The sequence below is a fragment of the Alosa alosa genome, chromosome 10 (assembly GCF_017589495.1).
Source record: "Alosa alosa isolate M-15738 ecotype Scorff River chromosome 10, AALO_Geno_1.1, whole genome shotgun sequence".
NCBI classification, from domain to species: Eukaryota; Metazoa; Chordata; class Actinopteri; order Clupeiformes; family Clupeidae; genus Alosa; species Alosa alosa.
The window spans coordinates 4,395,619-4,419,090 of NC_063198.1; the positions used below are offsets into that span (position 1 = coordinate 4,395,619).

At 42.1% G+C, this 23,472-nt stretch overlaps 1 protein-coding gene across 3 annotated transcripts; it reads right to left on the reverse strand.

Annotated features, from left to right (window-relative positions):
• Positions 1 to 593: 593 nt before the first annotated feature.
• On the reverse strand, positions 594 to 21,779 carry LOC125302441 (macrophage-stimulating protein receptor-like). 3 transcript variants are annotated; one of them, XM_048255609.1, is made up of 21 exons: positions 21,357 to 21,767; positions 18,701 to 19,977; positions 13,354 to 13,524; positions 12,499 to 12,621; positions 11,259 to 11,438; positions 10,370 to 10,530; positions 10,103 to 10,238; positions 9,215 to 9,357; positions 8,754 to 8,930; positions 8,459 to 8,555; positions 7,974 to 8,180; positions 7,671 to 7,817; positions 7,006 to 7,162; positions 6,328 to 6,414; positions 5,746 to 5,955; positions 5,154 to 5,234; positions 4,575 to 4,756; positions 2,792 to 2,901; positions 2,189 to 2,354; positions 1,847 to 1,983; positions 594 to 1,553 (listed from the first exon to the last, which is right to left on the reverse strand). In XM_048255609.1, exons 2-21 carry the CDS (start codon positions 19,901 to 19,903, stop codon positions 1,325 to 1,327), a joined length of 4,104 nt encoding a protein of 1,367 aa, XP_048111566.1. In that variant the 5' UTR covers positions 19,904 to 19,977; positions 21,357 to 21,767; the 3' UTR covers positions 594 to 1,324. The 3 variants fall into 3 exon arrangements, with proteins under 3 accessions (XP_048111566.1, XP_048111567.1, XP_048111568.1); XM_048255610.1 differs by lacking the exons at positions 594 to 1,553; positions 1,847 to 1,983 and having other exon boundaries at positions 2,227 to 2,354; positions 4,586 to 4,756; positions 21,357 to 21,777; XM_048255611.1 differs by lacking the exons at positions 594 to 1,553; positions 1,847 to 1,983; positions 2,189 to 2,354; positions 2,792 to 2,901 and having other exon boundaries at positions 4,665 to 4,756; positions 5,110 to 5,234; positions 21,357 to 21,779.
• Positions 21,780 to 23,472: the final 1,693 nt, after the last annotated feature.

Sequence of the window (23,472 nt, forward strand, 5' to 3'; positions counted from 1 at the left end):
CCCAAATCGTCATTAACGTTTGCACAACAGTTAATGCATTTCTCAAAACATTTAGTGCAAACTGTACCACATAGTGCATTACCTGGAAAAGCTCTTATTTTGCTCTTATTTTGTGACTTACATATGTCATCCATATTACAAAGGGCCATTCTCCCCAGAGTAAGGTTCCTTGCTTACAGTAAGGGCGGTGGAAGCCAGGAACTGATCATCACATGACTACAGGTACAAAGGTATAATGTTGGTGATGTCTGCACTTGTCTCTGAAAGAGGTGCAGTGGTGGTTTTACATGGAATTACTACTGACTGGTATCATCTTGAAACCATTAATGGTATACACAGTATAGTCATGGGAGTCCTGTTGTTCTACTGCTTAACTAAATGCCTAGGCCATGCACTAAGCAGTTCTCGCCAAAATACTTGCACACTTATCAGTGGCAACTGTGTAGAGAGGGGGGTGTTTGCACCACACTTTAGTGCTGATTTACACTCAATAATTTATCTACTAATGATCTACACTTTAGATAACTAAACTGGTGCTCATTTAGACCATAAGAAGTTATATCTATTCTCAAAGATATGAGTCAAGACATGGGTGAAATTACTGTGAAGTTTATTTTGCAGTGTACAGATGTAATTATGAAAGAATTGTTTATTTATCAGAATTTCTTTTTGTTGTGCTATAAAGATATATATATTTATATATATTTATAAAAGCCTCTTTCACTTACAGCTAGAAATTACTCACAAAGGATTTTGAGGGGAAAAAACAAACTCAGTGTCAACAAGCTAGGGGAGATCAGCAGACCAAGACTCGACAGATGTCACTCAAAACATTGTTCATATTCAAGTTGCATTGCTGAAGTGTTTGTCAACATACTGCAGTAGTGGCCTTTGCACATTGCACAGCTCTCTGTTGTCCTTGTCTCGCTGAAGAAAGAACTCGATCTCGCCTCGATCTCAGACAGGGCAGTTGTGTGAGGCCACAGCCATTTCTTCCTTACCTATTTATTCATACTGCTGACATTTTTATCCAACGTGACTAACATACATCAATTCTTTCAAGGGCCAGTTTCACCAGAACAACTCAGGGTTAAATGCCTTGCTCAAGGGCCCAACAGTGGAAGCTGGGAATTGAACCTTCAACTTTTCTGGCTACTGCTTCCTAGCCCAGTTTCTTAGCCCCTATGCCTCCACTGACCCTAGTGTCCAGGTGTCACAGTTAAGTGTCCCTTACAGATCATGCCACCTCTGTGGCTGGTCTCTCGGCTCTGTCTCTGCCGCCTGCCCCTTACCCTGCCTGGGCTGGGCTGGGCTGGGCTTGGGGTCATGTAGAGGTGTGTCCATCTGAGAGGTTGTCCAGGGTGTCCGCAGAGCTGGAGGAGGTGAGTGCGGGGTAAGGTCGCGGCTGGTCCAGGTTGACGTAGATGGGCCTGAGGCCGATGTAGTGCTCGCCCTCGAGGCATGACAGGATCTCTTGCACCACCTGCACCAGGGCATGGAAGTTGGGCCGCGACTCTGGCTCAGGGGCCCAGCACTGCAGCGTCACCGAGAACCTGCACGAGCACAAGCACTGTCAGGGCTACTGACAGTCTGGAATGTCTGTCTCACCATACACAGGATAAGAAGATGCCAAAAATCACAATGATCAAGACAAACTGAAGATCATCAGTGATCTAGTATCTAGTTTGATTGATTGTGTGTGTGTGTGTGTGTGTGTGTGTGTGTGTGTGTGTGTGTGTGTGTGTGTGTGTGTGTGTGTGTGTGTGTGTGTGTGAGAGAGAGTAAGAGTAAGAGAGAGAAGGACTGAAAGAGAGAGAGAGAGAGAGAGAGAGAGAGAGAGTCTTACAGTGCATCAGGACAGTACTGAGGCTGAGGCAGTCTGCGGCCTTTCAGCAGGTAGTGGGTGATGTCATAGGGATCCACGTCCGGGTAGGGGCTTGCTCCTCTGGTCAGTAGCTCCCACATCAACACTCCAAATGACCACTGCCATACACACACAACACACAATCACCACACTGTTGCTCACTGCACTCATGAAAGGGCGTGTGCATGAATGAGTCATAGTGCAAGTCAGAGGGTGTGTCTGCGTTCGTCTGTCTGTGTTCTGGCATGTACAGCGTGTTTCCATGTTCATGTTTGTGTGCAGAGTGTGAATCTATCCCACCCTCTATCCCTACAAATACTGTACCACGTCAGATTTAGTCGTGAACTTCTGCGTCTGTAGACTCTCCAGGGCCATCCATTTGACGGGCAGCTTGGCCTTCTTATGGTCCTGGATGCTGTAGTACTCCTTGTCGAACACGTCTCGTGCCATGCCAAAGTCGGCCACCTTCACTGTGAATGATTCATCCAGCCTGCCAGGGAGTTTAGAATGGACAATCAGTAGCTGCACAGAGCAACCAATACGAGGGACAACGTCCATCTAGTGATGAAACTAGGTAAACAAGGATGGAGTCACATGAGTGATCAAATTTGTGACCAATTATCCCTTAAGGCTATCAGCAGGGTGGGGTATTTACCATTTTATCGGGTTTAGAAGGTTTTGCACCAGCAAGGGTTTTCAACTGGATTTGCACCAGCAAAGGCCTTGAATCTTTTATTCATTCCCTCATTCATTTTATTTTATTGTGTTTTCTGGCTACTGAAGCCTTACAAAATTCGCACAGAGCCAAACCACTTCATTTTCGGTAGTTAATGATGTCAAAGCAAGTACAGTGTAAATATAGCTGGAGCTCTGCAGGTGCCCCAAGCGAACACTCTTGTCTATTGTGCCCTGTTGGCGATGACTCACATGCAGTTGCGTGCTGCCAAATCCCGGTGCACAAACTTTTTCTGCGCCAGGTACTCCATCCCCTTGGCAACCTGCAGGCCAAAGCCAATCAGGTCCTTCACGGTAGGGTTCTGAACAGAGGAAACAGGAAAACACATCCTATCACAGGTGTGGCAAACTCTTAGTTCATACCTGTATGCGAATGTGAAAAATATAGGTAACACTTTATTTTAATGTGTCGCTGTTACAGTGTACCTACCTAATTAGGTACAGTGGTACAACCTGTGTAACAACATGTACTATCAGGTACTATCATTGTACTTGCATAATGTATTTGTGGGTACCTACATATAGTTGTTACATTGTAATACTGAGTGCTTTTACAAAACTTTGCCAATTTGCCTACATTTTCATCAGAGGCAAAGAGCTGACCTGAGACCAGTTATCTAGAAATCTGGTCATGATAGATTTGATATACAAACCATTCTTAGCTCCAACCTGTGCTGCTGCAACCTTGTTACTCTTTGATACAGTGGAATAAACCTATTAAGTGTAACAGTTAATTACTTACATGTACATATGACATGTATGTTGTGTTGTGTCTTCGATGTCTTGGAACAGGTCTACTAATTCACTACATAGTACATATATCAACTGTGTTGGTACACACTTATTGCTCTTTGATACAGTGGCACAAAGCCATTAAAATGAAGTGTACCAATTAAGTACTTACAATTACATATTACATGTATGTTGTGTCATTGGTGTCTTGGAACATGTCTGCCATTACCCTACATACTGTAATACATGTATCAACTGTGTTGGTACACATTTATTACTATTTTGATACAGTGGAATAAACCCATTAAAATAAAGTGTACCAGTTAAGTACTTACATTACCAGTTAAGTACATACATATTATATACATCCTGTCAATGATGTCATGCATCCTGTAATTGATGTGTTGAAACATGTCTGCTGTTACACCACACAGAACATGTGAATTAGTAGACCTGTTCCAAGACATCGAAGACATAACATACATGTCATATGTACATGTAAGTAATTAACTGGTACACTTAATAGGTTTATTCCACTGTATCAAAGAGTAACAAGGTTGTAGCAGCACAGCTGTTACATGTACACTGAAGACAATGAGGCCTTGACTGGAGCTAAGAATGATTTGTGTATCAAATCTATCATGACCAGATTTACCCCATCCAGCAGGTCTCAGGTCAGCTCTTTGCCTCTGATGAAAATTTAGACAAATTGGCAAAGTTTTGTAAAAGCACTCAGTATTACAATGTAACAACTATATGTAGGTACCCACAAATACATAATGCAAGTACAATGATAGTACCTGATAGTACATGTTGTTACACAGGTTGTACCACTGTACCTAATTAGGTAGGTACACTGTAACAGCGACACATTAAAATAAAGTGTTACCAAAATATATTACAATAAAAACAAATTGACCACATATAGCCGTAAGTGCTTTTGAAACCAAATAAGAAACCTGACATAACAAGAATTGCTTGTTTTGCAATAGGAGCTATACGTATTAGCCATGTTAACATGCAATAACTATTTATTAGCCATGTTAACATGCAATAACTATTTATTGCAATTTTCCTTTTGAAATAAACTAGCATTGATGCTTTTCTAAAGTAACACTTGTTACTCTCCGCTGAAGTGACAACGGTGATCTAACTTGAGATCAGGGTGTTTTTCGTCAGAGTAAATCTACTGACTCCAAACCACTACTGTAAATTTCTGATCAACCTCTGCCACCCAGCTTACCCGCTGCTTACTGCGTATAAAGTGGCGCAAGTCGCCATGTTTCATGTAGGGCAGCACAACCAGGGGGAGCCCTTCCTCCGGCAGGAGGATGCCCAGCAGATTGAGCACGTGCTGGTGGTGGAAAGCCCTCATGATGATGCCCTCACGCAGGAACTGCTCCACCTCCTCCAGGTCTGTTATTCCTGTCACGCACACACGCACACATAGACACACACACACACACACACACATAAACACACGCATATACACACACACACTATTTTGACCTACAATTATGATCAAAGTTCTTGCAACTTCATTTCAATTATTACCAATCGTGAATTAATTAATTTGACCATTGTTTTTTTTGTTGATTGCCCATCATTACAACATTACATCCATGATCAGGTCTATTTACAGTAATTAACAATAATTACACAATTAGAAGCCACGACTCAGGCACTGTAATTTTTAATAATTACACAATTAAAAGCCACGACTCAGGCACTCACTGGTCAATAATTACACAATTAGAAGCCACGACTCAGGCACTCACTGGTCAATGATTACACAATTAGAAGCCACGATGCAGGCACTCACTGGTCAATGATTTCACAGCACAGTGGATCTCTTGATCATGATCATCCTTTAGGTAGCCATGGCACACAGTTCCAAAGTGACCTGATCAAAACAAAGAAAGAAAGAGAATCATTGAAATGTGTTCATAGTCATAGTGATAGTTGAGTTCATGAACTAATTCTGATGCTTTATATCTGTTAAAAGTCCCTTCTGGACATGGGCTATGGAAGTTAGCAGTTGCACTAGAAAACTGATGAGCTAAAGAAGCTTGACACTAATCAGAGAGAATAACACAGAAGGGAATGGGTGGACACACCATTATATGATCTTTAAGTACATATGAATGAAATAGTAGAAATGAAATTAGAAGCTGAGACAAGTTACTGTACAGTAATTTCCTGTGTATTAGCCGCATTGTGTATAAACCGCAGGACAGTGTTTTATGCAAGTTAAAAAAAACAAAACCATATTAATACTATATTAACTGCTTCTGTGTATTAACCTCATAGCTGAAGAAATTTTGCAAAATCAATTCATAAGCCGCAGCTAATAGTAGGGAAATTACAGTAAGTGATGCTTGATATAGTATAATAGATCAATGAAGGTACTTTACCCTTTCCGATGACCTGGCCATAATGAACGATGAGCTTCTCAGCGGGGATCAAGACATCCTTCACCTCTTCCAGAAGGTCATCCTTCACCTTCACAGAGACAGTGTCCGGCGAGAGCAGTGGCAGGGAGGAAGTGTTGAAGGCACCGGCGTACGCCAGGCCATTGAACACCAGGGGGGCAGGGGTACCGGACGTGGGGCTATGAGATAGATCTGAGGGTGAAGGTGTGTGTGAGTTGGAGATTGGGAAAGACATCCAGAGTCTCAGAAAACACACACCGTGTAGCCCTGTAACAGTATGCCTATCATAGACATGATTTGTTCTTATAAACAGACTTAAAAGTTTTTCATGTCATACCTTGACAGTTTCAACTGAAGTCACGTCACGTCTCAGTAAAACAGTAGGCTAAATGAACTTATTCGGATTAGTAAAATGCCTATCAAGTGGTGCTATGACACTGAACTCTACTGTCCGGTCTCATGAAGATCTACAAGCTTGTTCATAATACCACCAGCAATCATTTCATCATCCAATCAACCTATCAATGGGTAAATCAATCAACTGTTCGTTTAGCTGCATCTCACCTCGTCTATAATCCCCCATTAGCATTGAGTCGGGAGCTGATGCACCACCTCGACTGGAGTAGCGGGATAAACGGCGTTCAATGGCAGCTGTCAAGGGAAAAGAAAACAAATCTTCATTACAGTCTCCACTTACAGAAAAAGGACATTGCTCGTTTTAACACTTTTTCAGTTTTTTATTTGATTTTAATATAATTTGTTTTATTTTGTACAATTGTGCTTTATAAATACATTTTACTTACTTTTTTACTTACAATGTTTTTAAATATGTACACCCCAAGAGAGAGTCCAAAAGCTAAATAGCTAACAGCTAAATCATTCTATTCTACAAACCAGTTGTGCAATATTGTGCCAGTTTGACCATGCTAAATTCCTTCACTCAATGAAATGCAGCTTGTGCAGCAACTTGGCTTGTGCTGACAAGCAATCTCCTGTGACCTCATCATCATAGCACCTTGTTAAGTTGCATTTGAGCAGTGTATAAAAGCTATAATAGAGTAATAGGTAATAGAGTCAAGATGCTTGTCATTAAACTTCACAGTAATGTGGCGTGTTTCAACTCACACGTGTGAGTTGAAACACGCCACATTACTGTGAAGTTTAACAAATTCCAGTCACAGCTTTTAGAAGTTCTAAAAGTTCTAGTTCTTGAAGTACTGCTACTATTACTCCAATTCTCACCCTGTTTCTTCTTTTTCCTTAAGGTGTGCATGATGAGGAAGGCCACTGCTGCCCCCACTAGCAGGGCTATGATGATGCCACACACAATAGCAGCAACCGCTTCGTTCCGCACATACGCCACCCACCCCACTTCATGAACCCAGCCGTTCACTGATATCTGTAAAAGAAGTCAGGAAAGACAGACTTATGTTGACAAGGTTCACTGGGCATTATATACAGCAGGTGTTGCCTGTGGTGTAGGAGTCAAAAACAGCCAAAACAACTAAGGTAACTTTTAGGTTTTAATACCAATGTATCAGTTACATATATGGACTGATTAATGGATGACAGGTTAAACAATCAAGATATTGTAATTAAGAGATAATTAAAGGTCAAGATATAATGCAGTATTGTTTTAGTATTCTAATAGAGTAATATAGAAATTAAACTTTGTTTTCTTGTGTTAAAAAACAACTAAATATGTTTCATTCTATTTTTATGTTCTATGTTTATGTTTGCTCTTTTTACTTAGTACCTAATCTGTGTGGGTTATTTAAAAGTTTCAACCTACACTTTTGTTGTAAAAACACAAGACATTCACAGGACTGTTTTGATATCAGATATTTGATATAGTTCAATCTGCAGTGTGTGAGGGAGATTAGAGTCGATGTGATCAGGTTCCTCACCTTAACAGGAATTCCCTCGGCAGGAATGATGAGGTCTTTTGGGATCCTACAGGTGATCTCATTCTCCAGGACCTGGGCATGGCAGTCCACCCCACCCAGTGTCATCGTGATGTTCATGCATGAGCGAACAACATTCAGCTTCTCATGCTGAAAAACAATGGTCATGGGAATTGGACTGCAATCCTTTTTATACACTGAGAATACTCTACTCCTACTCTACAGCATGCAAATGTCTCAGTACAGAATGAAGTCATTTGGTGTCACTCGTCCCATGCTGTACTCTAAGACTGATCAAATACGCACATGTAGCGAGACTTCATCCTGGCCTGAGCTCAGCTTAAGTAGGTGGTCCTCCTGCTCGATAGGGATGGGACGGCCGTAGGGGTGGCAGGAGAAGCGCTCTCGGAGGAGGTCCTTGGCTCCGTCCATGTCAACTAACAGCTCTCCATCTGACTCCACACACACAGGTGACAGACACTGCACCTCCGTGGGGTTCCCTGTGTGTGTGCACTTATGGGGTTCACAAAAAGAGACAGGGGCTCAGACCTTTCAGAGGATCAATTACTTATCTCACACATGCTTTTGTTCGCAGCACAATTTGTATTTACAACACCTTTTACTCAACAGCAATGATGGTGTTAAAGTTAAGTAACTGTAATTGGTTTTCAGGCATGATGATTTCAGTGATGAGCAAAGAATGACAAAAAAAACGAGACAAAATGGTAAAGCTTCTCATCACTTGATGAAACTGGCTAGAGGGAATACGCTGGTGTTTCAGATGCTCTCACCTGAGAGGAAGTACTTGGTGAATTATTTGGTTTGAATCGGACAATTGAACCCACAACAGAGTCCAGGTTCTTGCCAATGAGTGTGATGTTGGATCCTCTTTCATAAAAGAAAAAAACATCCCAACAATTAGGTAGTCAGTGGCATGTATGACATGTGTATGGCAAGTATGAATGTAGGATTAGAATGTAGGCAATTAGAATATGCACTAAAATGTCATGGAGGTATTGATAAAACAGGGACTAGTTAGTTGGAGGATCTTTTACATTTTTGAACTATGTGTGCATGCTGAAGTACCTGTCAAAGCCACAGGCTGGCAACACCTTTGTCACCACTGGGTTCTCCTTGTAGCTGAACTTCTTTGCTGTAGTAACCTGTGACTTGTCGATAATCATCTTTATAGGCACCGCTCCCAGCTGTGATGCACCGCCAGATAGGCAGACGACAGAAGACATTGTCCCATTGGGGGAGATGCTATTAGATAAAAAAGAAAGCTAGCCACAACTTGCATGGACACAAACTGCATTCAAGAACCATTTATCTGTGTGTGTGTGTGTGTGTGTGTGTGTGTGTGTGTGTGTGTGTGTGTGTGTGTGTGTGTGTGTGTGTGTGTGCTTCTCGCATTAAACATTACATTAAAGTATAAAAGAAGAAATGTATAACATAACTCACAAAGCTCATTCGAATACATAATTCCTACCACACTGTCTCTGATGACCTACGATTATCACTGAGCTAACTTTTATATTTTCACTGACCTCACACTCTTGATGGAGCAGATTTTTCCACCCAAATAGATCTGTCTTGTCTTCCCAGTGTCAAGATGGGGACCTGAGACGGAGACCAATGTGCCCCCTATCTGAGGCCCATGGCTGGGGGTAATGTCTGTGATCTCTGGCACCTGATGGGAAAGACAGGTAAGACTTGAAAAGGAATGTCCAAAACCATACATGCAACTATCATCAACAAAACAGTTGAACCCAGAAAAGAAAACAATATAAAACAGTTATTAAAGGAGAATTCCGGTGTGATTTTGACCTAAAGTGTGTTGAAACATGATACCGAGTGTAAACGTATGTCTCATAGCTCATCTCGGCTTGTCTCCTGCACTCGGAAATCTGGCGCTAGTTAGCCAATGCTACCAACAGTTTTTCGTTGGGGGTGCCTCGGGCATCGGGCTAGCCATGCAAATAAATCACTGTTTTACACCATTTACGAGGCTCAAAGTAGCTCCATACATCATTGGTAGACTTCCGACGGCCTTGACATTTAAAACGAGACATTGAGAACTTGACATTGAGAACATTGAGAAAAAGCACTGGTAGTTTATTTACAAGATGATTTATACAGACAGTACCTTGAGGAATTTTACCGTTCGACGCCATCTTGAATTTAGTCACGATAAGTCGAGCGACGAGTACGAACGAACAGGTATAATAAGGGATCAGATTCCAAAAATAATTCAGTGGAAATGCATGGATTCAGTTGCTTCCAGTAGCAGCAACTGGAATCCATGCATTTCCACGGAATTTGTTTTGGTATCATGTTTCAAGACACTTTAGGTCAATATCACACCGGAATTGTCCTTTAACACCACAAAGAATATTCACGGTAAAGAGGGAAGCTTGCTATGACAATGCCATTACCACAAAGGTGAAGCCATCTATATGAGCCTGGCCTTGGATAGAGTACTGTCCTTCCACTTCCCCTTCATCCACCTTCAGTGTGATGGACACAGGCTTATCCACCTCCGCCACCTCCCCACCAATCTGGCACACCAGTCTGAAAGACATCAGTGATTGGTATGATTTCATTGGCTAAACACTGAAATAAAAATGTTTTGCTTGCAAAGAATGTTTGTGTGTGTGTGTGTTTGTGTGTGTGTGGTGAGTGTGTTAGTCTGCTTCACTGACTGGGTGCTGTTGCTCTTCTGCGGCTGTACTGTGCAGGGTGTTTTGCCCACCCACACCTGGTGCGTCCTGGGGTTGATCAGGGGCCTGAGGGGAGACTGAAACTCCCAGCCGCACAGAGTCAGCTCAGCCCTGCCATCACAGGTCGCAGTCCTGGGGAAAAACTGGACAAGCACAGAGGCAGAGGTTAAAGGAACACACCAAAATATTGGGAAATTACTGTAGCTTATTTGCCATTTACCCCAGAGTTACCTGTAGTTAGACCAGTTCTATAGTTAGCCTATAGTTAAAAGGGAGCTATAGGCTAACTGGTCTAACCCACCTCCAGTGAATTATGCTAAGCTAGGCTAACAGTATCAGACTGGGTTATTGCACGCACAGTGAAGAGAAGGGTGTGTATCCTCTTGTCTAACTCTGGGATAGACGGCAAATAAGCGTCTTTCCCAAAAGGTTGGCATGTGTTTTAATGCTGATCTCATCTTGGAAAAATGTGGTGGAATTCAGGGGAGGAAAAATCTGCTCAGGGTCCATGGAGGAATGCCTGAGAGAGATAATGGTATCTGCCACTGACAGGGTGAGTTATGTTCATCTTTCTGAAACACTTCTAGAACAGCACTCCTGTCTATAGTGAGATATTACCATTCTGGTAACAGACTTAACTGTGTAACTGAAAACAGTCAGAAATGAATGCACACAATAATACGTTACACATTTAGTTGAGTTTTGTTTTCCATATATAGCCAATACAGTTTAATTGTATACTGTGGGAAAACAACTGTTTGAGAGAGCCAGTTTAGCCAATCCTTGGGTCATCTTTCCCTCAGAGTGAATCATACTGGATCAATCTGAACTTGTCCTTGAGGAGTAGAGGCGCGTCCTACTGAAGTCCTACCTCTGTGATGATTGGTGGACACGTGTGGTTTCTCCACTGGGCGGCGCTGTTGTTGCACTGGCTCTCCAGGGCACAGCGGTCCCCACACCAGCCACAGCCCATGAAGTGAGGAGCCCCCAAACACAGCTGGCAGTTGGGGAAATGAGCGCAGCCTGGACCGGTGGGGGGGACACTCACCAGCTAAATAATAATAACAACATATCACTCGATACACGTAAATAGTAATAATGTCAGTCACTTTAAGTGTCAGCCAATACAAATACCTTTTCTTGACACCCAAGGTCACTTTGTAAATAAGTGTTTGAAGTGTTTTATGAATAAGAATTCATAAAACACTTCATAGAACAGTCCAGTCTGGGATGCTGGGGCGTAAGTGGCTGCAGTGTCGGGTTTTAGTGTCCACAGTGACTTGGGTTTGAATCCGGCCGTGGTAGATTCCAAATCCCACCCCATCTCTCTCTCCCACTCGCTTCCAGTCACTCTTGACTGTCCTATATGACCCCCAACTCTCTTCTTCTTTGCCTGTCTTCTTTGGAAGGCCCCTCTACCTCTCCTCTCCTAACTCTTCAGAATAAACTGTTTTCATGTGTTCTGTGTTGTTGAATGAACTAACAATGAACTAAACTTAAAGGTTGTATCAGCGATTTCAGGCCCAAAAAAAGTGATCACATTCATCTAATCTTTCCTAACGATCTAATAGCTGTCTGCCCCATAAGCAGGCCGTCAAAAAAACGCGTCTCCGTAGGCAGCCTAGGCTCCGAGAGCTGTACACAAAAACAATTGCTTCCAACAAGGGTTGGCAACCCACTCAAAGGCAAAATAAAGTGTTTCAACCAATAACCGACGAGATGCGCGCTTAGGAGAGTTTTAGATAGATAGATAGATAGATAGATAGATAGATAGATAGATAGATAGATAGATACTTTATTGGTCTCCAAGGGGAAATTCAAGGAATTTAATTGCACAGGAGGGAGGGGGAGGGAGTAGCGAGCTAGCTCTCTGTTTTGTTTGAACATCAACAGAAGTGACGTATCCCCTCTATCGCTGATACAACCTTTAATTTAAATGACAAGTCCATGAGTTATTTGTAAGCCTATATGTTGAGTCATGTTCATGGACACACACACACACACACACACACACACACACACACACACACACACACACACACACACACACACACACACACACCCACACACACACTTCCAGCAGGCTGGCCAATGTAAGTAAGTAGGCCTACCTTGTTTCCGACCACAAAGAGCAGGGAGTCATCCGACTGGATGGCATTGGTGCGGGACACAGGCTCTCCTTCACTAAGAGAGTAGTTGGCAAAAATGATGGCATTTGTTCTCAGCAGGACCAGCTGTGGGGATCAAACACACATAAGATTCTAACAACTGACCTCTCCATTTCCAGTAAAGCAGGCCCTGGCCAAATCTTTACTATGACCTAATGGAATAGGATTTCTTGCTAAAATCTAATCTAAGATCAAATATAAACAACTCATGTATCTATTAACTGAAACAAAAAGTACCCATAACCAAAATAACACCAAAAAGTACCCATAACCAACAAACCACACAAAAAATCACTTATATTTAACCAAAGTTTATTAATAAACACTTTTGAGGGCTGAGGTTCTTCATTCACACAGTTCTTATTTCAGCAATGGTTGTTACTATAGTGATCTAACATGGAAATGAGCCAGTGCTTCCTGTGGTCTGTCCTGTGGTTCAGCTTGCTCATTTGGTACTTTTTGTTCTCACTGCAATTATAATAGGACAGTCCAAGGGGACCAGGCATCTTCCAAAACAGATCAATTTAGCGGTCCAATGCTTCGTCAGACACTACTTTCACAGAATAAGACATGTTCACAGTTTATTGACTTCGGTGGACATTCACAGAGTTCAGCAGACTGACCCCAAAAGCCCTCAGTAGGTGCACTCTTAAAACAAATGTGTTGAAAACAACACAACTTGCTTTGTTTTTAACACATCTCTGTGTCCAGATAGGGACAACACAGTTTATGTTGTTTCCAACACATTCGTTTTAAGAGGGTGTTCCTACTTGTAGAACCCTCAGTAGGTGCTCCTACCTGTAGAAGTCTCCCGTTCTCTGTGCCAATGTGAGCTACAGTCACATTGCCTATGGTGGTCACCAGCAGGGAGGTGAGAAGGACGTCCTTCAGCTGTCCATTAAACCAGTCCGATCTTCTAAACGGCTTAGCTATCAGAGTGGGTTGTAATTTGCAGCCATCATCTGCATTCTGTACCAGAGAAAACAGAGGCCAAAACTTCAAAATACTGTAAATATAGTTATAGGATACCAAGAATATACTGTATTTTCCAGTGTTGGCAAGTACTATTGTAGCAAAAAGCAGAAAGAATGGCACTGAAGTTCAATATTCATGTTCTCCTGACGTTGCATAACCTGCCAATCATATCATTCAGGGTAATTTATTCAAGGCCATGAGCAATATTGCATTTCCTGTATCAATCTGAGGCTCACTGTATTTTATTATTAATGCAGTCCATGGATAAAACGGAATGTCCATGGCAGAGGTTTCCCAATGAGCCGATGAATCACACAGGAACCAAGGTGTGCAATTGTGAGCCTCATCAAGTTCTGACTCAGGTGAGCATTCAGGTTCACTGCCCACACACATTGACACAGAGCTGCTGGTGCATTCATGCACACGGAAAAAAACATTTTTAACTGGTGGGAAACTGGGGGAAGAGTTTCCGGCAACACTTTACTTGACGGGTGAGTTCATAACACATTCATAGCAGCTGTCATAAACTGCACATTAAGCATTCATGACTGTTTCATGAGACCTGACTCAACATTCATACCAAACCTTTCATGAATATGGAAGACAGAACGATGACAACTTGTGAAAATAAAAGTCCAACAATTGCAAAGGAGCATTGCCGTTTTTGTTCCAAACCTCTTACCTTATCACGTCACATCTGAGTCAATGGGCTACTCCAGTGCCAAAAAGACAGAACATTGTCAAGGAAATAATTTTTGTATGTATTAAAAAAAATGTATTTTTTTTAGGATGTAACCTTTGCAGATGATTTCTCATCTTTTACTACAGGGAATGTCCAACCATTCCAGGTTACAAATATGGGTCAGCTGAATGTAGGCTAGTTTACCTCCCAGTGTTAAATTCCGTGATTATGAATACTTCACAACTTGTATAGTAAAGTGACATTCGATGTAGACTTCATAAGATATTCATGAAATATTTACAAAGGCTGGAGAGAAAAACGGCAATTCTGCTTTGCAATTGTTGGACTTTTATTTTGACAAGTTGCTGTTGTTCTGTCCTCCACATTCATGAAAGGTTTGGTATGAATGTTGAGTCATGTCTCATGAAACAGTCATGAGTACTTTATGGGCCGTTTATGACAGCTGCTATGAATGTGTTATGAACTCACCCGTCAAGTAAAGTGTTACCGAGTTTCACTTTTGTCATCACGTTGTAGGTCATTTGTAGTCCATGTGGACTTTCATGTCCAACAATTTTAATGTGAACTTGGGAATTTGCTGTTGCTGACACTTGAACACTCACACATCCTCTGACGATAAAGCACATGAACGCTCACAGTCGGAAAAACAACGCAAACACGGGGGCGGTCCCTAATATTCCCAGATGGCCTGAACACACCATGAGTTAACAGGCTGGCAAGAGATCCCACCACAAGCCACAGCTGCCATCCCTACATAGAGGGACCTGGACTATCATCATTAAGTCCCTGTCATCCCACAATATACTTATCTACACCCTCCACATGCACAAGTTCACGTACACATTACATTTACATTTATGCATTTAGCCGACACTGTTATCCAAAGCGACCTACTTATGTCAATTATATTACAAGGGCCATTGTCCCTGGAGCAACTTGGAGTTGAGTGCCTTGCTCAAGGGCACAACAGTGTAAGCCATAAATTGAACCCACAACTTTTCTGGCTACTGCATGCTAGCACAGCTCCTTAACCACTACCACATCACCCAATACACACCGCCCTACACACACACCATGCATGTACACTCACAACACCTCTGACCTGGCCACTTTATTTACAGGAAGAGGGACTTGGTAGCTGAGGAAACAGCAGTCGTCCCTCTTCTCAATGGACGGGAAGTGTGTGCTCAGAGCAAACCTCAGTGATTTCACCACTAATTATAGGGGGCTGAGCTGTGTGAGATGCTGGATCCTGTAGTGTGGAAGCTAAAGATATTATTCTATTTGGACATGTGCATACCTGATGACTTGCTAAACCTGAAAGATCTATTTTAAATAAATCTATTTTATATACTTTTTTGATCCGGTGAGGGAAATTTGGGCTCTGCATTTAACCCAATCGGTGAATTAGTGAAACACAAACAGCACACGTTGAACACACAGTGAGGTAAAGCGCACACTAATCCCGGCGCAGTGAGCTGCCTGCTAGAACGGTGGTGCTCGGGGAGCAGTGAGGGGTTAGGTGCCTTGCTCAGGGGCACTTCAGCCACGGCCCACTGGTCGGGGCTCGAACCGGCAACCCTCCGGTTACAAGTCCAGAGTGCTAACCAGTGGGCCACGGCTGCCCCATTTTACATGTACACCGACTGTAAGCTCCTAAACACTTGACAGCATCTATTGCCATTGAAGTATGACTTTGTAGCTCCCTATAGTCAACATGTATTTTTCATTGCATGCCTGCTTGTGCAGTCTACCATATTTGTAGGTCACTTTTGTCAAATGACTTGATGTAGATGTATGCAAATTAATTATGGGTATATGCTATCAGCTTTAAAATGACCTAGGCATTGTCCCATTGTTTTGTTTAATGCATTTGTTTTTTACTCCAGGGCAATCCTAAGAAAAGGTCTATATTAGGTTCTATCACACACTTGTCTGTGAAGTTCTGGGCAACATTGTGTCATTCTTTAAAAGCCAATTTCTCACTGCCTTCACCTCAGATTGCCAAACTACTGGGCCTGTTTTCATAGACACATGCACATGCACGCACACACACACACACACACACACACACACACACACACACACACACACACACACACACACACACACACACACACCAATGTACACACACACACATACCAATGTGCACACTCACACACCACTCCCTCTCTCTCCCTGGCTCTTCCTTGTCCTCCACCTAAACGTTTATCTGATTTACTTCTCCCTGAACTACCTGGCCCTCAAACTCAGTTTCTAATTCCAGGTTGTAAATCCATATCCACACCATTACAGGGGGGAAAGCCAAAATTCCCCTGCGAATAGTGCGAATAGAATGTTTTCAGAAGATATGGTTCATGTAAGGGAAGTGGCCACAACTGCCTGAAGAATCTCCTAACATTCCGAGATACATTTTGAGATTTATGTGCTTCAGTCATGAATCACTGCACTAGTGATTGTACAGAGTGTTGTGGTGGAGTTAAATAAGTTTGTCATTACATACACAGTGATGCAACAACCGTCATTTCCTGTTGTTGTGCTATTTGTTACATTTTCCCTAAGCCGAAGCTATTAGTTCACTAAAACAAACACAGACATACTGTAGTACCCTATCATGAAATATTTGATCAAGCTGCATGGGTCAAATGAAAGTCAAGTGGTAAACTGCTGCAGCAAAGGCAAGACAGAACCATTACAGTTAAAGACAGAATCTAATGTCTACAATTGTTGTTGCACTATGCTACCTGCATTTAACACCCATTCATTTAACCTTTATCAAGATCAACATATCCTCTATATTATATAATTTCAATAAAGTGTTCATTGATCTTATTGTAAGTAACCACAAAATACAATATCTCTTTCCTTTTGTTTGAATGATGAAGCTTTAAGCTCACCAACAGATCTTTGTGCCTGAAAAGATTAGGGCTTTCCTGAGCTTTTCTGCTTCTAGAACAGGGAAGAGAGGCCAACATGTAAACTTCACAATGTAAACATTTCAGTGTATATTAAGTTAGATGAGTCATGAATGAATAATGTGTATTGGGAAGTGTTCTATACGATAACACAACATGGCTCTTCCTGTGTTTTATGGCCCTTGCTAGCACATGAAACCCTACCATATAACAAGACAAAACCCATAAAAAGGTCAAAGCGTCTTCTTCAAGAAGTGCAGCAGGGAAAATACATTTACAACGGAACGTTTCCCCGTTGAGTCACGACATGCGCGTGTCCTGAGGGTGTGTTGGGGTGGGGGTGGGATCAAGAGGGGAGAAAAGTGTCTGGGTTATTTATCCATTACACTTGTATTTACATGAAACCCACTACCTCTCAGACAGTCATCTTAAATGCTCATTTTGCCGGTAACAGGATGATACAAGATACAGAATGATTGCAAACAAAATCCACTTCCTACTATTGCAAACAACTAAATGACAAATTAAAATGCCCTTTCATAATCCACCATAACAGTCTACCACATACATACCAATTCCATAAAACATTAAATAACTTGTCATTTTTCATATTTCTGAATGAGTTGGTTAATAAAATTGGTCACTACTTAATGCTGACTTAATTGACATAATAAACATTTAAGCACATCACATGACCTTCATAACAAACTGATTTTCATTATCAGTTAAACTGGAAGGGGTCAACTATAGGTGCTTTATGAAATCTGACCAAATATTGAATTAGTTATTTAGTTAGTTTTAACCAGTTCTTGCCATGATAAATTAAAGCCTTTTTTATACTTTTTTAACCTCAGAGTGCCTTTGCAAATTCTTTCTTATTGAATTAGTTAGTTAGGGTCTTTCATCTCATCTAAAACCCTGCCGTGAAACCCAACATCCTTATAACAATGGGAGAACTTTACATGGTCCTGAACTGTGTCAGTCCTCTCCTGTGACATTTAAAATTAACAGACAGCTCAGGACGTCTGCTACCTCCTGTTAAACTTTTTGATTTCTGTTAATTAGACGAGCAGGTATGTGTGGCACACCTGGCTGGCTGTGCTACATAAGTGAGACATAGGGTTGTGCAATTAAAGATACACTAAGCAAGATTTTCACTTTTACGAAGCCAATTTGATGGTAAACGAACTTGTAGTCGGCAAATCGTTCACCTAGCATAGCCATACAGCATAGACGTAGCGAGTCGCTACTGAGAAAACCAGCCATGTAACTTCAAGAACGGCGGCCCGACAAATCACGCGAGAATCCTGAAATATTACCTTGTCAGTGTACAGTGGTAACTGTTGTTTAAATCCTCTTTTTTGCATATATTGTTGTATTTGTTTTTTAGTATTTAAAATTCATTTTAATCAATTTAAATATTTAATATTGGAAAAAGGATGTTTCCAAAATCATTGAATAATCGTGTTAAATAACAGTGATCTTAATATTGACCAAAATAATCATGATCATTATATTTTTGCCATAATCGAGCACCCCCACTTGGACGTACCTCGTGAGGGCAGTTCATGATAGGCTGGTACTGGCCAAGTCCTTTGGAGAGCTGTTCGGTGCTGGTCTTGCAGCAGTCCTCCATGCCCTCCTCGATGTTCTTGTTGATGACGCTGACAGGGAAGGCGCACAGAGAGGACTCCCGCAGCGGCCTCCCCTTCGTATCTGTCCTGGCGAACACGCCGTACAGGATGGGCTCCCCAACCTTGACCCCCAGCTCCCTAGCCAGCACCTCTCCGGCCTTGCTGAAGTGGGCCGCCTGCAGGGAATTGTACACTCTGTCCACGTAGATCCTATTCGTCCGCCTCCTCCGTTTGGGGTCGTAGCGGCACTCCAGAACGATCTCGCGGTACAGTGATGCTTCGCTGTCCTTGTCTGGGATTCGACCCAGCCGCGTCTGAAAGGGCGAGTCCGCGGCGGCCGGGTCCTCCCTCTGCACTGACAGGAAGTACACATACTTCATGGCCTTAAAGGTGTAAATATAATCGATGGGGTAGGAATCCTGCAGATTTGGGAGCACTGTCAGGTTACCGAGCGTCACCTCAAAACCATCTTCAGTTGACAGTGGGCGATACACTGCTATGGAACGTCGACCATAATGGCTGGCCACAGTGCTGTTAACACTACTGGCAACAAAGAAAAACACTGTATGTCCATCTTCAACAATGCTGACTTGTGTCCCGAGAGGACTAGCGATACAGGAGGGACAGAAGGATGGCGAGTTGTGCTCCTTATTAAAGAGACATTTGATTGGAGAGGGTTTATCATCTTCAAAAAGTTCATAGAGATGGCAAACTCCATGCTGGGTGCTGCCACAGGTGTATAGGAAATCGTAGTATAGTTGTGGGTCTAGCACCAGCACTTGGTTGTCTGTGTCCTGAGATGACTTAAGGTCTACCTCAAAGCCACAGTTGCAAGTCTGACATCCAGGGCTTCCCACTGGACCAGTTTGGACCTGCCATTTCTTTACAAAGTCGTCAGTCACAGCCTCAAGGAAGTTCCGTGAGGCCACATAAACCTCCTTCAACTTATGATTGACCAGTATGTTTTGAATCGGTCCAGCCGTTTTAAACTGGTAGCGAGGTGAATAGGTGACAGAGAAGTCCACAGCTTTCCGAGGAGCACAAGGGCAGGCTTGGTCGGCTAAGGTCACATGAATCTGGGTCCAGAGGCATGCTACCAGCACAAAGACCCACTGGATCATCTCCACTAGAAAAGGTCTTTTGGCAGCCAGTAGTTAGCACAGTTTTCTGGAACATTCAAGGAAAATTCAAAAGCCTAAATTGGAAAAAAAGAAAGAGTTTTATTTGCATGCTTACTATTGACCTATTGACAGTGATCTACATTTCAACAGCCACATGAAAGTAATAACTAAATCAGCTTTTAACCACCTCAAAAATACTGCCAAAGATAGAGGTCTTATGTGAAAACATGATTTAGAACAACTCATTCATCATGCATTAATTGCCTTTGTCTCTAGCATGATTGATTGATTAGTGCAATGCACTTTTCACAGGCCTTCCTTAGTATAGACCATCAAACAGCTTCAGGAGACGAGACACAAAATGCAGCAGCTAGGATTCTCTTGAAAAACTAAAAGAACTGACCACATTACTCCAATAGTTAACTCCCTGCACTAGCATCCAGTAAGTCATAGAACTGACTTTGAAGCACTTGTGCTCTTGGGTGTCAGGAGAAATACTTGTTAGTAAAATGCGCTGTTAGAACTAAACATGGTGAAGCAACTCTGCGATTAAGGTGGAAGCAGCTTCCAGATGACATCAAAAATGCCCTCAAAATGTAGCCAGATTTAAATCTAGACTTAAGACCAAACTGTACTCAAATGCTTTCTGCTAACTTCTGCTTCCTGTTAATCAGATACACTCTTTTAATTTTCTTTGTCTCTTTTATGTTTTTTATTATTCTATTATACTATGTTACTTTTAACAAACTATTGACCTGTTATGCTTTTATTTACTATTATTTCTTTGCTTTGAAGTAAAGCACGTTCAACCCTGTATTAATAAACTTGCCATGCCTTTCAACAACAGCATTCCAACACTCCAAACAGACTACCTAAGTAGGCCTAGTTCTTCAAATGCAAGATTGGGCAATGATGTTACATACAATGCGTTCTTTACCTCATAATGAAATGCATAGTAATAAGTATCAGCTTGAATGGCTCACAGAACGTAAAGATCTTGCTCGACCTACGATCTATTGCGTGCATAGTTTTACTGACAATAATGAGTGTTTAAAACAGACAACCCAATCATTTGCCCTTTTGATGCCAACAGCATCTGTTTTACACAGGTTGGTATCGTGGGACATTCATTCTATGGCACCTGATGGAAACCCCTCCCGCGAACTTCTCACCCAGCCAAGTTATGGGCATGTTTACACAGACCTCTTCTTGTTCGAGTGAACAAAACTTTATCAAGGACACTCCGTGACAAGCGTATTGTGACTTCAAACAGATTTACATGAAGTTTGACTAACTTAATTGATAGCGCGTAATTGTGTATGAAGATTTTGGGAATTATCCAAGATCAAAGTTTGGTATTTAGTAATCAAACTTATAAAGACTTCAACAGACAAGAAAACACATTTATACGATTCCCAACTAAATCTAACAAAAGGGACACTTCCAAATGTACCTTGTTTGTTAACAGGTTCAGTCTCACGAAACGACTCCAATGCAGAATTGTACTCTCGATACCTGTAATGTATCAACACATTCCATCTTCCCCAGAGTAAATTATTTTGTCTATGGACAAAAGTACAACACTTGGTCTTCAAAATGTGGTGACCTCAGGTATCCTTCGTCGACATCATGTTCAATGTCAATTTAATGTCGGTTACTTAGAAATCTCAGAAAATAACGCGGCGTATGCTCAGCCCTTCTTCTTCACCCAGGCGTAGGTTGAGGAAGTAATGGAACAGATTGCACAACCCATTTTTTTTTTAACGCAATGAGGTGCGTGTCCAGAACTTTGAAATGGCATCACGTACTTCACAGCCAATATGGGTTTCTGTGAGTCTAGTTTGTTTGTCACACAATAATGACTTTGCAATAATCACACAGCTCAAAAACAGTAGGCTACCTAAACTATCCCTGTCCCAGTTGAAAATAACTTCTGACCGTATCAACAAAGCACATCCATCTTTGGCAATGCATTCTTAAACAATTCGCTCTTTGGCTACACCCCAAATATTGGTATTACGTCTACTTTAACTCTTTCTGTAACACACCGATTTGATGAAAATGCATTTTCGGGTCGGGTCGACCTGGGGCTGGGGGAAGACATGTGGCAATGTTAACATCTGCTGCCCAAGACTTCTGTGAAGTCAAGAGACGTTTTCGTGAGAAAGGGGAATGTAATTACTGTCTTGCAACCATAACTCAGTCCTCTACTCAGATTCCAAGGGAAGGCCCTAACTAGACTGTGAAGTGACAGTTGCTTTCATATGTATACAAGGTAAGCACAGACAGAGGTAGGCACAAATACATCAAAAGCTATTATGTTACAAACTACAAATACTGACTCACGAAATGATGAAATGAATTAAAATACAAGTGATTAGTAGGCCTAATTTGAAAATACAAAAATGCCCACACAGTAATCATACCAACTTTTAAAAGAAACATCAAGGCATATTATTAAAAATGTATACAAGGGACAAGAAATATTGACTGGCAGGGGACTCCTATGAAGTAGATCTGATAAAAAAAAAATGCAATCACAGTCCCATCAGTGTAACCGATATTTGAGCAGGTTTCACAACGGTGGAATCAACTGTATCAAAGCAACCTCATCATCATTTTCCGTAACCAATGGTCAACCTCTTATTAAACTGAACTGCATTTACCTTTTTGTGCTATAAATACATGCCTATTGCCTACATACATGACAACATGGCAACATAGGGGACAAACAGAGGCTAGGGGGCCCCCGACCTGGTCTCAGCGTTTTTGCCGGTGGGAAAAGCGAGAATTTCATCCATAGAGATTAAATGATGTATTTTGCGTGATCCTGTTCTGTTGTAGGCTACAAACAATATATCTGCACATGCAGGCCAGACATGTCAAAGTCAAGGCCGGCCCGCGAATTAATTATCTACGGCCCCCGGGGTGATATTTGATTAGTATTAGAACCGGCCCGCAGGCCACAGCCGCCGGCTGCTGTTTTGCACATTAATACTCCATTCCCCACAATGCAACGGTAGCCCACGAACTCACTGCGGCGCCGCAAGTGGGCCTCAGCTTCATTATTCATCAGTATTCAGTCAGGGCAGATGTCAACTTTCAGCTACCCCCCTCCCCAGTGTTGTGCCTGAACGCGTTCATTGAACGAAAGTCACTCGTTCATATATATTTTGAGCGAAAGTGAACTGAACGTACTGTATTAGGCTACTACTGCCTGATGAACGTTACTGTGAACTCGCTGCTGTCGAATGCTGTAAGGATGTGGAGTTATTAGCGGTTAGTCTCTGTCCGTACTACATGCCGAGGGAGTTCTCGCACGCAATTGCTGTCTGTGTTTACGTTCCACCTCGAGCTCTCCCGGGTACAGCGTGTGACGTCATCCACTCCACAATCGCAAGGCTTCAAACCCAACACACTGACGCCTTGTTTGTGATCTCTGGCGACTTCAATCACATACACTGGATTCCACACTCACGAATTTCTACCAGTATGTTGACTGTCCTACAATGAAAAAACAGGACAATAGACCTCATGTATGCAAACGTGAGGGATGCATTCAGTGCAAA

Bases quoted from the DNA above. Each gene is read 5' to 3' on its own strand.
- LOC125302441 (XM_048255609.1), bottom strand. From the start codon at position 19,903: ATGATCCAGTGGGTCTTTGTGCTGGTAGCATGCCTCTGGACCCAGATT. The intron at 8,556-8,753 runs GTACTTCAGCAT...CTTTTATGAAAG, and splicing joins CCAGCCTGTGGCTTTGACAG to AGGATCCAACATCACACTCA. The intron at 7,163-7,670 runs GTGAGGAACCTG...CTTCTTTTACAG, and splicing joins CCGAGGGAATTCCTGTTAAG to ATATCAGTGAACGGCTGGGT.